This window comes from Cataglyphis hispanica, chromosome 8 (assembly GCF_021464435.1).
Source record: "Cataglyphis hispanica isolate Lineage 1 chromosome 8, ULB_Chis1_1.0, whole genome shotgun sequence".
Lineage (NCBI taxonomy): Eukaryota > Metazoa > Arthropoda > Insecta > Hymenoptera > Formicidae > Cataglyphis > Cataglyphis hispanica.
The window spans coordinates 4,271,156-4,288,734 of NC_065961.1; the positions used below are offsets into that span (position 1 = coordinate 4,271,156).

Below are 17,579 nucleotides of genomic sequence, written 5' to 3' on the forward strand. Positions count from 1 at the left end.
GAGGGAAACGAGGAACGGACGAGCGAGATGATAGGGGAAAAAGTGCCGATGTGCGAAGAAAGAAACGGGGTGGCGCACAAAGAGAGAGAGAGAGAGAGAGGGAAGGAGAATAAATTGCACGAGCGACGCGGATTTATTCGAGCACGATACGTTACGAGCATGATACGTGATGCGACTTGGCGTGAATCGACGAGCTCGCGATACTTTTGAGCGACGACGCCACTTTCGCTCGACAGACAATGCGAATTCCCACGATTTGACGAGGGAAATCGGCGAGGGATGATGGTGGCAGCGGCGACGATGGTTGAAAATCACCGGAAAGAGAGAAAAAAGAAAGAGATACTCTTTCTCTTCGAGGGAGAAAGAGAGAGAGAGAGAGAAAGAGAAGCGAGAGGGATTCTTTCTCACGGTAGAATAAGCTCGTTCTAATTCGCCAATGGTAGTTATCAAGCTAGCTGGCTTCTGACAGTTTACCTGAATACGCGACGAATTTAAAATAAAACCGCGCCGCGATGAATTCCATATCCGCCGCGATGCCGTAAGCGACTGACATATTCCGCTGCAGTTGATATCGTTTTTTCGATCTCTTCCATTGTCTACAATTTGGAGAATAGCTCCCTCCTCTCGTTCTCTCTCTTTCCTTTTTTCTCTTTTTTTTTTTTTTGTCTAAAATAGATATCATTTTTACTTCTACCACAATGAATTTCACTGACAAATTTTTTAATTGATTCCATTTCTTCCAAAAATAAAAATATCTAGATAGTCTCTAGAAGTTATTATTCATTACAATTTTCAATTCTTTTTCACTGCATATTATTAAAAAATAATAAAATTTGAGTTAAAACAATGAAGTAGCATATATTTGAAATTAAATTAAAAATTGTAAATTAAATTAAAAAAGCATACTAGTTTTCAGTTTCAATTTACGAGAAAACATATATGATCGCGGAAAATATTCGATACGCAAAGCGCGATATTTAATGATCATATATTTTTTTCCACTTTCAGGCGATTTTTCGCTACACATATATCCGGTGGAACTCGAGGACGATGGCACGTATCAATGTCAGGCTTCGCCGACAAACGACGGACAGCCGGCTTTACGATCGAGATTTGCCAGACTGAGCGTGCTCGTGCCACCGCAAAAGCCGAAGATCCTGCAAGGCGACTTCCTCGTCACCACCGAGGATCGCGAGCTGGTGATCGAGTGTATAAGCGTCGCGGGAAAACCACCGGCAGAGGTGAGGAAATCTTTCGTCTTTAGGCATCGTCTGGCATCTTTGTCAACATATATATATCGATAGGATTACTCGCGGATTAAATCGGATTAATCGCCATGAAAGCAATCCCCGGCGATTGCATCCGGAAACTTTGCGGATATCTCTCGGCGATGGACGGTACACCGCCCCGAGGATTATGTCCGATCGATATTATGTCGAGGCGTGCTTCTCGTTTTACTGTTTTGCGCGTGTTCCTAAAGATGTTTCGATATCGCACACGTAAATTATGTACTGCACAAGTCGAGATATTATTAATCATAATTCAAAGTACAAAAAAATAAAGTTAAAAAATATTCTCCACTTATAAATTTCTCTAATAATTAATTCGATGAAAAAGAGGCATATATATATATATATATATATATATATATATATATATATATTGAAATAATTTAACAGAACTTTAAATTATATGTATATTAATCATATCATATTATTGTGACGAGCGATATTCAATAGCCAGTTGAAAAATTTTATTTCCAAATCACAAACATATTTTGTGGATTTTCTGTTAATGCTAAATATCTCAAATATTCAAACATAAACATTGTTTGTTTACAACGCCTCTGGTGGAAGAGGTTATTGAACGCTACGGTTGGTTGTATATTGTTGACGTGCGCGTGAGAAGATCCAAAATATTATTCAGTCGACGATCAACCTTCAGCTGAAAGAGATCTGTGCGAAGGTAACCAACGCACAGAGCAGCAGAATTTGATACGTTTAAACAATGTGTGTGTGTGTGTGTGTGCGTGTGCGTGTGCGTGTGTGTGTGTGACTAGTTGAATTATAGTCACGGATCTGTCGTAAAAAAAAAGATGAACGTATCGAATCCTCTTGCTTGTGTCAGATCGTTGCGTAAAAAATACGAGATCGTGTACATCTCACGGCAAACTTTTCCAAGTTATATATCAAATGGATGAAGCATGATTCGAAGCTATTTTTGTCGCGTGAAAATAAACAGATCGCCGAGTGGCTGAATAATGTTGCTTGGTGTCGAAACTAAACGCCCATCGGAGACTTTCGTGTTACACGGATCTAGAATTGATAACGCGAGTTAACACAGTACGGCGTTATTATTATTCATGATTAGCTGAACCGAAGCGGCAATCTCCGAGCGACACGCTTAGTAAATAGTACCGAATCTACCCTGAAAATCTGACCGAAGCCGCACTTCTTGCCGACTGAATCCACTCAGCGAAAAAACGCGTAGTTCCGTGCAATAAAAAACAACCCCGAATCACGCTCGGTGGCCACGAAGTTTGAGATCTATGTGGGTTACCGTTGGTGCCCCGAAGTATCTAGTCCGTCAGTTAATACTGATTACCTCCACAACACGCTCACGTAAACTTATAATAAACGTATAAAATATAAAAGTTCGAAGAAGAATTAATAATTCAGTTTGAAAAAAATCAATACGACTTATATTGAATTATACGTGATTCGCGTCGTGATATAAATGAATTTTGTTAACAATTATCGTTTTTATATTCAAAATCTTAATGTGACAATGACTTGATAACGCGGCTATTTTTAATATTAAGAAAAATATTTTAATTCTACTAATGTGTTGCATGCTATGATATAATTATCTCGGAATAAAATATCGTCAAAAAAATGAATAAATGCTTTGATACATTACGCTCGGTTTAAAGTGAATGCTTCAGGGGAATACACGTAATGGCAGGAAAAAATTATCGTTAGTTTCATGAGTTAGCAAGACGCGTTTCTATAATATTCGTGACAAAAGAAAGTTTATCCGTACATAAAAGAGACTCTTAAGCTTAATGACTGCTTTGCAGATAAGGGTTTTCCATTACATTAATGTAATGCCTACGAATTTCATACGCTTTGCGTTTTACTTTCATTCATTACATGACAGAAGTTTGGCTATGCAAGTCCTAACAGCGTCGGAAGTTATCACGACTGCATAACTTTTCATTACACATGCCTGCTAAGATATTTTTCTCGAGACAATGCATACAGAGGGTCCCAAATTTATCTATCGAGCTATTTTTCGAGCAGATTTTTCGACTAATTTAAAATCGATTAATTTACTTGATGAGGAAAATCAATAAAAAATAATTGAAATATGAAATTGAGAATGTATAGGATATTTTAAACAATTTCAGAAACTATTTACAAGCCATCTGCGATAAAGGAATTTTCCCTCTTTAAAAGAAAATATGCCTGTGTGTTTAAAATTTCCCAAAATATTTTTATTCTATATTTTTTCGTAATTATATAGCCGTATTTTTTGCATGTAAAATGTAAACAAGTAAAATAATATTTATTATCGCGGCCGGGCATTTCATTAGGTGAAAATAAACATATGTTTAATACTTTTCGGGGGTATACAAATATTTCAAGAACGACAATCTGTCGAAAGCGCGATTTTTACTCCTCGATAAATATAAATCCCTGTCATTGTCGCTAATGTAAATCCAACTTAATGCGAGCAGCTAGTTAATCAGCAACTGCCGAAGAATTTAATGAAATTTGTTTCTCGATCGCTCGCAAACGCATGCTTTTTAATTAAAATTATGCAAATCCATGATTAATGGCGCGACCGAAGAATCGACGCGTGAGTAACGATCAACAGAATATTTAAATACGAAAAAATATCCATTTTAAATACCTTTTTGCGACAAAAGAATACATTAAATCATAGAAAGCCCTGCAATCAATCGATTATCTAATCCGATAGAATATCGAACCGCGAAAACAGAAATCGCACAATTTTTTTGCAACGGTTCTTTAATTTTGACGAAATATTAACAATGCTACAATATAATTAAAAAAGTAATGTAATATGTTTCTGATAGAATTCGTTTCGTGTATATATATTGTATATACACGAAACGAATATACACATATATATATATATATATATATACACATATATATATATATATATATATATAGATATATACACACGCACGCACGCACGCACGCACACACGCACACACGCACACACACACGTACACAAATTATATTTTTCCGAAAAATTTAATTTACAGTTTGAAATGTCAATCGTGCAAAAAATATCATATTTCATAAGAGCTTAATTTTCGCATTATTCATTATCGCAAAATCGCATTTGCGTATCTATTAATTAAATCGATATTCTCTCTGGCATTACATACATTATTATTAAAATGGATCGTGCACAATATTCGAATTTCAACCATTCGGATAGTCTCATTAATACACAGTATTCTCATCAAATTATTTCAGTGATTTTTATAAAAATCTCCATAAGATGCGTTAATGGCTGCATTGCAATATCCATAGATATTATAATGCATTAACGAAGAAATACTAAAATTTAGATCTTTCTATGGACAATGATTTTATAAACATAATTACTTTCTGTGAAACGATAAATAATTAATATCAATTTTTAAAGCTTTAATATCAATTCAATTTGATGACAACATTGTAATCGTATAAATTGTGAACATTATATTAAATTATTCATTTGCATTTCAATTGTAACCTTAGATTACAGCTTATGTTACAACTTTTAGTTTATATTACAATTTTCGCGTTTGAAGCTTTGAATTCATTTTTCGATAATAGTATTTTCCCCGAATTACGTAATTATTGCGTTCAGCAATGTTCAATAAAACAAAAGGATACTTTCATAATCGATCATTGACGTGACTCGACGTTATCCGCTCGCACAGTGGAAAAACGGAGAAAAAGCTACTCGAAAAATTTCAGTACATTGTTGGATCGGTGAAAACGTTAGTGCAAGAGAAAAGGAGAGTGGTGCGCTAATCACGCGATATCGTACATAAAGTTCGTGTGGTTTCATTGTTAAACCGCTCCTTTTTTTCTGCTTACCATATACAACAAGTATAAGAAAAGTAAAATGTCTAAAAATTATCGTAAAACATTATATAATAATCGCAAGAGATATATATATGTACATAATATATTTTCTACATATTTAGAGTCCTATTTTTTAATAGAAATTTGTTGCAAAAGCTAAAACTTTCAACAATAAATGTCCGTCGCGAGTGAAACGAAACTATTCGGTGACGAGTTTGTGATGTGTCGATTCGAAATCTGTTATCGGTTTATGAGTCGCCGTAGGCGATAGACGACGAACAATCCAGTTATATCCAAACGGTGCAATGCATATTTATATTTGATTTTTTATACGCTTTCGTTTGCCGTTGGACATTTTTCTGGTCGTTTGACATTTTTAATGCTCGCGATAAAATAAATGAGCGCCGTGTTATCGAAATCCACGCGCCTTTTGCAGAAAATGTATTTATAAAAATTCCATTTTCCAAAGCGTTCATTATATGTATATGTATATACCTCGGAATAAAGATAAAAAAATAAATCTCCGATTATATATCTCAACAGTTGTTCAATATGTTTAAAGCGTGATAATTTGTATAATAAATTAAATTAGATTGTGAAAAAGCAAATTAAATTGGAGTAACAAAGACTAAAGTGTATCGAATATCATTTTAATAGAAATGAAAATATAAATAATTGTATCATATCGTTTTTTTGTTTTTCTTTTTCATGCGAAAAGAAAGCGGTATCGAGAGGGGTTAATTAAATATTCGGTAGACTGCGCCCTTAGAATTCGCTTGTTCCTTTATTCGAATTCCGCTGGCTGCGCCTCGCGTATCGAAAAGTTTACGACGGGAATGAATAAAACAGCAGGATTTTCCGAAATAATTTCCACAAAGTCGGGCAACTACGAAGTTGTCTTGGTCGCGTATAATTCTAAAATTAATATTAAGCAGCGCGTCTAATAATTGTTCTCAAACACGTGACGTCTATTTGCCGCGATTCTCACGCAATTGTTTAAATTATTGTACCCCGTACACTTTCACTCTAATGACATTTCTCTCTCTCTCTCTCTCTCTCTCTCTTTCTTTCTCTCTTTCCTCTTGGCCCCTTCGTCTTTCCAACGACTCCAAAGTTCCAGGACGACTTTCTGTCGTATTGCCGCGGAAATTCCCGTTCCGAGATACCGCAAAGTTTTCACAAGACGGAATTTTAATAATACTTTTATATTATCTTATTATTGCTCCCTTATATACTATTTATAAGTAACGAGTCGTGAAACAAAAGTATGCGGCAAACATATAAAACATGTATATATATATATATATATATATATTCTGTCTCGCGTGAACGATCCACCGTAATTATCCCGATTAATTCGTCCTGAAAAAATCTCGGGGAATCTGTCGGCGAGATAAAATCGAAGGAAACGTTTAATAAATGCAGATCTCTCGATTTTACGACTTAATGTACAAGCCATCTCGTTCTATCGCAGACGCTCGCTCTATCTAAAGTCGCCGATATTGCTGAATCTATCGCAAGCCTTATCGGCCTTCATTAGGCGAATCGCAATCGGAAGAAAAGGATGAGGGATGGAAGGGGGGGGGTGGCAGGGGGAGAAAACGCGCGAGAGAGCGAGAGGGACGAAGGGGGTGTAATTCCGCGAGAAATTCAGAGTCACCACAGTCGGATGCCTCGCTGCAGAGGCTGCTCTTGCCATAATCCGATTTCGCTCCTCTCTTCTTCTTTCCTCCCTCCGTCTCTCCGTTTGCCTTTCAACTGATAACTAGTAATTAAACAGCTCCAACAACGGGATAGGGCATTTACTCGCGCAATTCCCTGCCCCCGCTTTTCTTCACCTCTCTCTTCTCTCTCTCTCTCTCTCTCTCTCTCTCTCTCTCTCTCTTACTTCTACCATTACTCTAACGTTTTCTCTCCGCCTCGTCGCGTCGCTTATTCTACATCCCGTAACTCCACTTTCAGAGCTATTGTCCATCGAGCGAATAGTCCGCACGGGCGAGGGGGTAAGAAGGGAGGGGAGGGGGAGGAAGAGGAGAACGCGCGGATACCCCCACGGGAAATTATTAGTTGTGAATCTATTCATCTTACCGGAGAAAACCGCTACGGGATATACTGATACGATTCTCAATACGCCTCGTAATAAAACTGAACGCGCGCGCGAGCGCTTCGAAATCTCTAGCCCGGGGGGTATCTCTAGCCGCGTGTATTCCCGCCGCGCTCCCCGGACTAGAAAATGCGGAATGCACGCTTTAATGTCGGCGCAAACGGTAGAAAAAAAAATGAATATCGTATTAAGCGAGCGGAAAGGATAATGCGAACGTTCGATAAAGATTAGCTCTATAACCATGTTTATTGAAATATAAAAGATTTGGGGGGAAAAAAAAACTGGGTTAAGCGCCCGGCAACAATCATGATTTTGGGATGAATGATATCTCTTTTCGCGGGAAAAAAGTGATTATTGTTTCAGCCGTTAATATGACTTTTCATCACACATCGCGCGCACGAGTCGTTTTTATTTCAATTTGAAAAGTTTTCTTTCTTTTTTCTTTTTTTTTTTTCGGAAATTATGAATTCCACCGTTAAAAAAATAATACGTTTCTCGCGAAAATTAGCTGCGTGGGTTTTATGAGAAAATGTATATTGTGCGTACCTTATACGAGAGAGGGATTATATAAGAGAAGGCGTAAAAATAACCGTGCGCACCGATCTTTGTTTTTCGTTCCCTTAGGCGAATGCACTTGGCGCCGGTAATTTCATTCGCACTCGTGACACAATAGTAAATGGTACTGCACCGCGGGACCGCAAAACTCCTAATTAGAACGGACGAGATCGATTTCCTGCGGAGGCCGCGCAGTTAGAAAAGCGGTTACGAAGCCCGCGCAAAAGGACGTCAACAGAAAGCATATTCGATGCGTTGATTGCGAGAGAGAAGGCAAATTGTTGCGATTTCCGGTATCTCTAATACGGATTCAAGTTGCCTTCATATTTATGGGAATGCATAATATTACATACATTATACTCTTCTCTCAAGTTTGAGATATGATAACTTTAGCATTGCGTCATCGTGCAAACTGGCGACTCTGATTATAACATCACATCCTCTGCTTGTGCATGTGGAAGCAATTGCATTTCAAAATATATGCTCGAAAGTTTATAATTTATCATGCAGAATGTTATTTTGAAAAAAAAAAGTATTTAAAATGGATTACGTAACGTCGGTTACATTATTATGGATATTCTACTCCAGATATGTCCATTAAAAATTTTTTTTCCTCATTTTTCATATATCATATGCAACGGAAAAAAATGATACGAGGATGTGCAAATATTAATATATTTTATGATTTTTTATTTAAGTATAAATACGCGCGAAAAATTGCACGTTACTGATTACTAATCTACTGATTATTAAATACAGAAAAGCAGAGGGTTATCAGAATAATCAGGAAGTACGTCGAGAAGTGTAAAAAATTGTAGAGAGAGAGATATCTGTTCGCGGGTGAAATTGACAAATTGTTAATATACTATAAAAATGTGCGACGAGTGCATAAATCGTGATACGGCATGACATCGTCAATTCTAATCAGTATGGTGGCGTTTGTGTGGAAATACGATTATTCCAGTGATCCCTAACGCGCGCTGAACGCGGAAGGACGCTGCGGCACTTGCAGGCCGGAGATCTCATATCGATAACAAACAGCGGGAACTCTCGCATGAGGTGTCTAATTAGTGCCGATAAGCTTGATTTCCGCGACACGCATGCATATACGCGAGCGCACGTCCTGCACGACTGTGTTTGAACACAGGCCTCGATACAACAATCATGTTAGCCAATCATTATGCACGGAAATTCGTTTGCAGCTAACATTATTAATTGAACCTACGCATCACTCCCAACAACTTAGAGACTATTGATTTTTACCCGTGAATAGAATCCACGATTGTAATAGGATAATTGCATAAGGTTGTAGAAACTATTTTTGACATTTCCTCGATTTTCTCGCTCCGATTAACATTTCGAGAAACAAAATCCGATATATTATTTCGAAAAGATACTCGAGGCGTATCGTCAATTAATTAAAACGTCGTCAATTAAACTAGCGTGATGCCAGAATAGGATGCCTGAGCGTGTTTGTTGAAACAATTTTCTTCGAAAAAAAAAAAAAGCTTAAAGTTTTTTAGGACCCACAGGTACCATTATGGTAATAAAAGCATAAGAATTCCGGTCACGGGTCAATTCCCTCGCGCGGGTGTTTTCTCGAGCTACGCTATTTTTAACTGTAACGTTTCTTGCAGATCACGTGGATCGATGGACTGGGCAACGTGTTACATCGCGGCATCAAAACCTCAAAGGAACCTTTCGATAGCGGTCCGCTCTACACGGTGAAATCTACCTTAAGAGTGATGCCCCGAAAGGATCACGACAACACGACTTTCACGTGCCAAAGTCAAAATGCGGCGGATCGTTCGCCGCAAAGCGCCAAACTACGCGTCGAGGTACGTTACCGGTAATTAAGACCCGAGTCTCGACAAACACGAGGTCTCAAATTTACATAATTTTGATAAGACTTCCTTAAACTTGAGACAGTTACGCGCGCTTCTCTCTCTCTCTCTCTCTCTCTCTTTCTCTCGGAAAAAAAATATTGCCGAATAATATTCTGAAATAAAGTCCGCGCATCGTCAGCGAGAAATCAGAGAAGAATAAAAGAAAATGAAAGCGGGAGAGGAAAAGAAAGATAGAGAGAGAGAGAGAGAAGAGAGAAGATAGAAATCTCGCTTAAAGGGAAATAAAATCACTGCCTTTTGCGCGCTCGCGCTCTTTTTACTCGCTGACCGGAGGAAGAAATTAACGCGAGTCGCGCGAAAGCGCGGTCGGGACGGGGCGGAGGAGTGAGCGGGGAGGGTAACGAGGGTAACGAGGCGACGTATAATAATTAACGTCGTGTCTTGAGAAGCGGTTAGCGCGCGGTAATCGCCATCCGCTGGCGCAACTTTCTGCGAGCGCGCGAGTTACTTTGCTCTCTCTCGCTCTCTCCCTCTCTCTCTCTCTCTCTCTTCGGGTACTACTTCCGCCCTCTTTTCTTCAGAGAGACGTAGACTCCATTATCCGAAGTGGCAAAGAGAACAAATAGTTTCATGGAAAGGGCAACGAAGCGAACTCGCGGAGATTTTTGCCCCGGTAGAACATTCGAATTTGCGACGACGACGAAGAGACGAGAACGGCGCGATATTATGAACCGGCGCCATGCCGTGGCCACCGGGGGTCTCTGCAGAAAATTTTCACGAGTTATTACTCAACTCTTTTACAGCGAGTCGGATGTATGTATACATATATATATATATATATATATATATATATATATATATATATATATACATACCTACCACACCACCACCACACACACACCGCACACACGCACCACACACACACACACACACACACACACACACACACATATGTATACGTATATATTGCCAACGCTCTCTTTTCACGACTGTTAATATAAGTTCGACGTTTATGTCGCCCTAATTGAAAGCGATTCTTACGCAAGTGAGTTGGAGCGAACTCTCTCGTATTTCCTCTCGACATGCTTTTTCTTTATTACCCGCGTACGCGCGTTGATAAAACGATTTTAAACTCGATATGAGAGGATAGTCTCGTTTTTATTGCATTTTGATAGCAAATTCTCTTTCGGCAATTTAGAATCGATTTCTTTTGAGGTATTTGTCATTAAAAAATAATTTCCTCTCCCTTTCTCATGGATTATCTAATGTAATTCGATTTTTGCTCGGAGCAAAATTTAATCAAATACCTTCTGATACGTCGCAATAATGTAATATTAATTTCTTAATATAATATTGATTTTTCATATCAAAATTAAATATCTTTATGTGTATATAAATCGTTAAATTAAATTTCAGTCATATTCGCTCGAAATATATTAAAGACTAAATTCTTATAAATTGCAATCTTGAACGTTGACTCGTAAGAAAGATTTCGTCTTCAAGCATTTATACAAAAAATATTAATAATTCTTCGACACTTTTATATCGCAAAAAATTCATTTAGCAAAAAATTTTATCTATGAAGAAAAATATCACACATGAGACATTTGCCACGTGATATCTAAAGAGGAGTGACCGAATTTTAAATGGCGCATGACAAATATGATAAAGTTTCGAAAAAGGTTTCAGACGAATACTTAAAATTGAACGGCTAAAATTTCATTCCGAAAAACTGTATCGGGTTTGAACGATATATTACGGGATATATTTCCTACTTCCCTCGATGAAATATATAACGAACGTTTCGAAAATTTCGAACGCGCGTGCGGTAATGGATATGCATCATTATTATTCCAGGCTACGCACGTTGGGGATGAGAGGCACGACGATAATATCGGACAGGCCGATATATTCGATTCCTGTGTTTAGGAAACGGGGGAGAAAAATTGTGGACCCGTGTCTCGATTTACGCGTTTTGTTTGTTTTCAGGTACGTTACGCACCGAAGGTGTCCCTCTCGAAGATCGATCGCATCGTCGAAGGCTCCGAGCTTAAGTTCAAATGTTTCGCCGAGGCCAATCCACCTGACGTGGAATACAGGTGAGCGAAAAGAAAATATATCTCTACAATGCTTGTTTTATTAATATCAAATAGAGAAGTAGGGAGAAATAGAAAATAGAGAATATATATACTCTCAATTGCGGATCGCGAGGGAATATTCTCGAGAAAATGATATTATGATAAAGATACATAAATACTTTGGGAAAGATCATAAATTTGCATTGTGATGCGAAAGAGTGTACGAAGCTAGCTTAAATTACGAGACTAATAATTATTTCTTGAAAATAAAGTAAACTTTATGATTTACGGCAACCAGCAAAATATATCCTGAATTAGGTCGCTCGCTAGTTTGATAAGATCGATATAATTGAGCTTGGGTTTCAAAATAATCACTTAATACAGCTACTCTTATGTAGCTCGTAATTAATACAAGATATCGATAAGAAGAAAATTGACAGCTGATATCGGCCAGCTCGCGAATATTGACATATAATCGAATTATCTTTTACATGATATCGAAAACTGCCTCGAAAAGACGATAGCTTCATATTTTAATTTTTCGAATTCCAAAACATCCCACGAACAAATTTTCCAATAAAAGAAAAATTGCCTGAAAAGAAAAAGCGATAACAATATATAAGTCGAGAGAAAAATCCTATTCCTCTTTTTGTATATGCATATAATATAAAATAGAATTGCAGAGTGATCCGGCTCTCGCGCATCACTTGTCCCTTCCTCTCCGCCTTCCCCCGCTTTAAGACGATCCATTCTCCGTAAAGCTTTAAGCTACTTAAAGTTTCCAAAATATCGATAGTTTCTCTCGTCGTATCGCGTCGCTACAGGTGAGCGATGCCGTCGGCGATACCGCGTAAGCGAAACGTGAGTCGCGTTGTTCGTGTACACTGGCTGCGAGTGACAAAGAGAAGGCGGATGATCGATATCCGCCTCTCTACAAAGAGGACAATGTCAAATTCAGGACGGCGTTGCGCGCGCACGTGTTAACGAGCGGGGCGCGTTTGCGGGGTCTCTCTCACTACGCTTTGATTGCTTTTAAATTATTCGTTACGCAACATCCCCGTCGGAGGAGTGGGGAGGGAGAGGAAGGGAAAAAAAGGACCGTATTAATTTATACGCGATTATCGGATCGTCACTTGGATTAAATCGACTCGACGTTAATTTCGCTCTTTGCGAACGCTCGATACATAATATCGACGTAACACGGTTCTATTACATTACCATATTTCACTGAGTGAATTTCGCAACTTGGCTTGATATAATTAGCAACAGAAGAGAAATATTTTAATTTACCGCAAAGAGAGAGAGAGAGAGAGAGAGAGAGAGAGAGTGAGTTTAAAAATGCGACTTTCTTTTTCCGAATATAAACCGAATATAAAACGTTTTTACATGGATACAAAAGCTCGAAATCGATTTTTTTCTTCTTTGAGTCGTCACAGGTTTCTTTCGAGCGTAAGCGATGTGTGTTGAGGCTTGATGGAAAAAAAAAAAAAGAAATTCTTGACCAGCTTATAGCGATTCACAGATAATAGGATAGACGGTGAAACGAATAAAGAGCAGTCAGAGGACCACACTGTAGGAGGATAACAAACGTTAGTTGCCAGTCACTTTAACAGCTTTTATAGCTTTCGCAGCTTTTTTGCAGCTTTTTACGCCGGTCGTCGTCGCGCCACGGCCCATAAAAGAGATACGAACGCAAGTGAAAACTGAGGCAGGAACGGGAGAGATCGACGACGTGACTCTCGTTGCCTTCGCGCGGCGTTGAATAACAAAGACAAAATCATTATCCTCTATGGATCGTATCAGTTTCTCGATGATCTTGTTACAACGAACGACTGTATAATTCTCGAGGAAACAAAGAAAAAGGCGCGAGATAGGGGAAGACTTAACTCGGGATTGGGTCAATTAATTTTGCGCTATATGTACTTTCGCAAAATCAATATCGCTTCGATGAATAAATTAACGCGAAGATTGCGCAGAAGACGAAATACAAAAAAAAAAAAAAAAAGAAACAATCCAAAATAAATATACATATTTCTGGAATAGATAGACTTCGAGATTTATATAACTGTCACGTTACGTGCGTAGAATATTCTCTTACAATATTGTATCACGTGTTTTTCGAGCACCTTGTAGACGCGTATACGGAAGAATTGACCTCTACCGGGATGACCTAAAGAGACACCCTCAATGTTTATCAAGTCGTTATGGCGAGGTACTCGCGCGAATATACGTAGACACCGCGCTTTTGCCGACATCTTTGCGAGGTAAATTGTCTATCGGACGGCCCCGATAAAATCGATCGCGACGCAAAGGGGGCGAAAGAGAGGACGATAGCGATGTTGCACACTATTATCTCTCTCTCTCTCCCCCCGAGAGACACACGAGCTCGGTAAGTCGTTCGATTCAGTTCCTCTCCCTCTTTCCTTTCTCTCTCTCACACTCTCTATCTCTCTTTCTCCCTCTTCTTTCCGCTGATTGTACGCGAAGGCCGCTGTGAAAAGCGCAGCCTGCCCTCGCCCGTTTATTACCATTCGAAACGACGACACCGAGGCTCTTTTCGTCGATTGTTGCGGCCAAACGATGCTCGAGATAAATCGCACGAATCCTTCGAGAGGACGCCTTGGCTGGCAGAAGCCAAGTGGCGGAGAGCACTTCACGATAAAGAAACGTCATAAAGCACGCGCACAGAATGTCTTCAAACCGACATTACAAAATTTATAGGAGTTTATTCCTGGAGCGAAGTCGACTTTATGTATATATGTCGAGACATATAATTATTTTTGACAATAGTGAGAGAGTATACATATATAGTAGAAATAAAAAATAAAATTAAAATTAAATTTGAGAAATAAATAACGCTGGAACTTTATTTTTAATTTTAAATTAATTTTCGGAGGATCTCAAGCTGAGATATCTCATTACCGAGATATATACATGTTGAAAGACGAGACGCGAGAAAAAATGTTGGATTAAATATTTATTAAGAAAAAATCAAACTAGTCCAAAAAAAAAAAAAAAATATAAACTTTGCTATACCAATTTGCGAAATTTTTGTAGACGACAGGATTAGAGACGCGTTTGCTCTCTGGCATCGAGTCGCAAAAATAATCGTTTGGCTGCATCGCACGACTATTAAAAAAGTCGTATTGATCCGAAAAGCGAGATAATGGTAAAAGGCGGCGCGAGAAATATGTGGATGGAATTGTGGAGGGGAAAAAAGGCGAGAAAATTTATGAAAAATGTGATGTGCCTGATAAGCCGCGAGATTTCGGGTCACCTGTTTATTACATCCGGGGTCCGGATATTATTATGTAAATAATTCCGCTTTTATAACTTGTATTGTACGCTTCTTTTCCACAAGCGGCGTCTCCATCAACATCTTTCTTTTTCAGATGGTTTATCAACAAGAAAAAGGTGATTGGCGATTACACGACGGAGATGGTCATTCACAACGCTACTCGCGACATGCACGACGCGACCGTAAAGTGCGAGGTTTCTAACGACGTTGGTAAAAGCGAGGAGAGCCAAACCTTAGATATAAGATGTAAGTGTGAGGAAAATTTAATTTTCCGTATAAAATATAATCAGCTCGCATAGCAAACGAAGATATTCTCTCGGAGGAAAATGTCAAGCGTAAGATCTCGACATAAATTTTCCTTTACTCTCTTTTCATTTCTCATAATTTTCGTGATCCGCATAAGGATACCAACATTAATTTCGTCTCGGAAATAAAATCATCGGATTAAAGATACAATCGCGTAAGGATATAAAATAAAATGCATACTCGCGCTGCTCGAAGCTGAAAAAAAAAGAAAAAAAATTGTCGTATTATTGTAAAGCAATTGTGCGAGCCGCCGATATATTAAAGGAGCAATCGCGTAATGATATATAAAATAGAACGGAAACGCGCTGTCTCTCGAAATAAACCGTATACTAGAATAGACGGCTTATGTAATAGGAGGCTTATATAAAAGAAAAGAAGGAGAGAAGCGAGAGAGAAAGTAACATTTTTCCGCGAGTTCATTTCCGCGGAACTGACCCGGGGGTTAAAATTGAATTTTTCCTTCCTCAGACGGTCCGCAGTTTCGGCACCCGCCCGTATCCGTGGAAACGCATTACGGCGCCACCGAGATCCTGCAGTGCGACGTAGACGGGAATCCGACGCCGGAGATCCTCTGGTATCACGAGGACTCGGAGCGAACGGTCGCCACCAGTCCCAACATAAGCGTCTTCGTAGGCCCCGACACCGCCGGACGTTACTATTGCAAGGCTCGGGTGCCCGGCTTCCCGGAATTGACAGGCTACGCCAACATCTATATTCGCGCCCCGCCGAGCATCGTGTCGCAGAGGATCCAGTACGTCCCCGACGAGGGAGTGGTCAAGGTGCGTAACTATAATAATATTTTTCGACGAGAGACACGTTCGCCCCCTCCTTCCTTCCTTCCTTCCGGTCGGTCGGTTAAGTATTATTGATAGCGATGAAGAGATACCAGCGTAATTTTCTTGAGTGCTACCGCACTCGCGCGCGCGCGCGCGTATCACATATTATTATTGCGCGGAAATCCTCTCTGCCTTCCCCCTTTTCCCATCCCTACGTGCTGTTGGAAAGATCTTTTGAATTATCAGGAAGCGATCATTGTCAGACTGTAATTTATTTTGGATAACTTAACTTTATCCGCGCGGCGTGAGAACACGCTCGAGAATTTATAAAGCGGACAAAAGGGTGGCATTTTTTTACTTTGAAACCAAGAAAACATCCCATAGTCATCGATCTTCCAATTAAATGTCAATAAGTGTCAATAAATTAATATCTACTTATAATGAATGTAATATTTTTTTATCGACTTATATTAAAAGTATATCAATGTTTTAATTATAAGCGACCTTTTATCATTTTAGAATCAGGAAAATATTTCACAGTGAGCCATCTTCTAACTAAATGTCAATAATTAATATCTCCTTAATTAATATAATATTTTTTTATCGTGAATTTTTATATTAAAATTATATCGATTTCAATCACTATTAAAAAAAAAGAAAAAAAAAAGTATAAGCTATACATTCACGATCATCAATGTCCTATATATGTATCCTAACACATGGTTCGCGATGATGTCATTGCCGTATTTTTCTCTTTGCCCCAAAACACTTTTAGGAGAGTATTGCGGGTTATCATCCGAGGGGGAAGGGGAGATGAAAAGGGAGGGGCGGACAAAATCGCGCTTAACCGCAATATTTTTTTTTTTTTACTTCACCGCCATTTTTCGCGATTTGTGCCTGCCAGGTTAAGTGCACCGCGATATCAGTGCCAAAAGCGGAATCGGTGGTGTGGAGTTTCGCCGGTCGCGAGCTTAATTTCACGTCGAACAATACGCCATTCTACGTGCAAGAGGAATACACGGGCGAGAGGATAGTCAGCACTGTCACCCTGCTGGATCCCATATCGACGTACTTCGGGGATTACAACTGCACGGTCACAAACAGCTTCGGCACGGATTCCGTCATTATCAAGCTGACAGCGCACAGTAAGTTTGACAGCCATCGTATATTATCCCCTTCTCTTTTTCGCGCTCGCGTCTTCTTATCTTTTCTAATAAGAATTTGAGAATTTTGCAGAGATATATTGTCGAATAATGAATTCGTTTTGCGAAGGAAGCGATATTTTTAGCCGAAAATATTAAAATTAATTTTTTTTCTGCAAGGATTTTTCACTCGACAATTTTTATTCGATATATTTAACAATGTAATATTATACTCGAAATATTTTCTCTATCTTTATTTAAAGTAATTATACATATAATAAGCATTTAATATTGAACTAATAGTAATTAATTATTTATTAATAATTAATCGATTTGATATATTTTGCGATTTATTCGAA

At 38.7% G+C, this 17,579-nt stretch overlaps 2 protein-coding genes across 5 annotated transcripts in view; one reads left to right on the forward strand and one right to left on the reverse strand.

Annotated features, from left to right (window-relative positions):
* LOC126851317 (RIMS-binding protein 2) overlaps positions 1–17,579 on the reverse strand; it is a 211,728-nt gene that overhangs the window by 192,734 nt on the left and 1,415 nt on the right. The gene's annotated exons all lie outside the window — the stretch shown is intronic.
* The window catches only part of LOC126851321 (irregular chiasm C-roughest protein), a 125,027-nt gene that overhangs the window by 99,074 nt on the left and 8,374 nt on the right, over positions 1–17,579 (forward strand). For all 3 annotated transcript variants that reach the window (XM_050595159.1, XM_050595160.1, XM_050595161.1), the window contains exons 4-9: positions 1,009–1,241; positions 9,411–9,611; positions 11,610–11,719; positions 15,091–15,242; positions 15,771–16,081; positions 16,983–17,223. In XM_050595159.1, the coding sequence (XP_050451116.1) occupies positions 1,009–1,241; positions 9,411–9,611; positions 11,610–11,719; positions 15,091–15,242; positions 15,771–16,081; positions 16,983–17,223 (1,248 nt within the window). The remainder of the gene's footprint in view (positions 1–1,008; positions 1,242–9,410; positions 9,612–11,609; positions 11,720–15,090; positions 15,243–15,770; positions 16,082–16,982; positions 17,224–17,579) is intronic.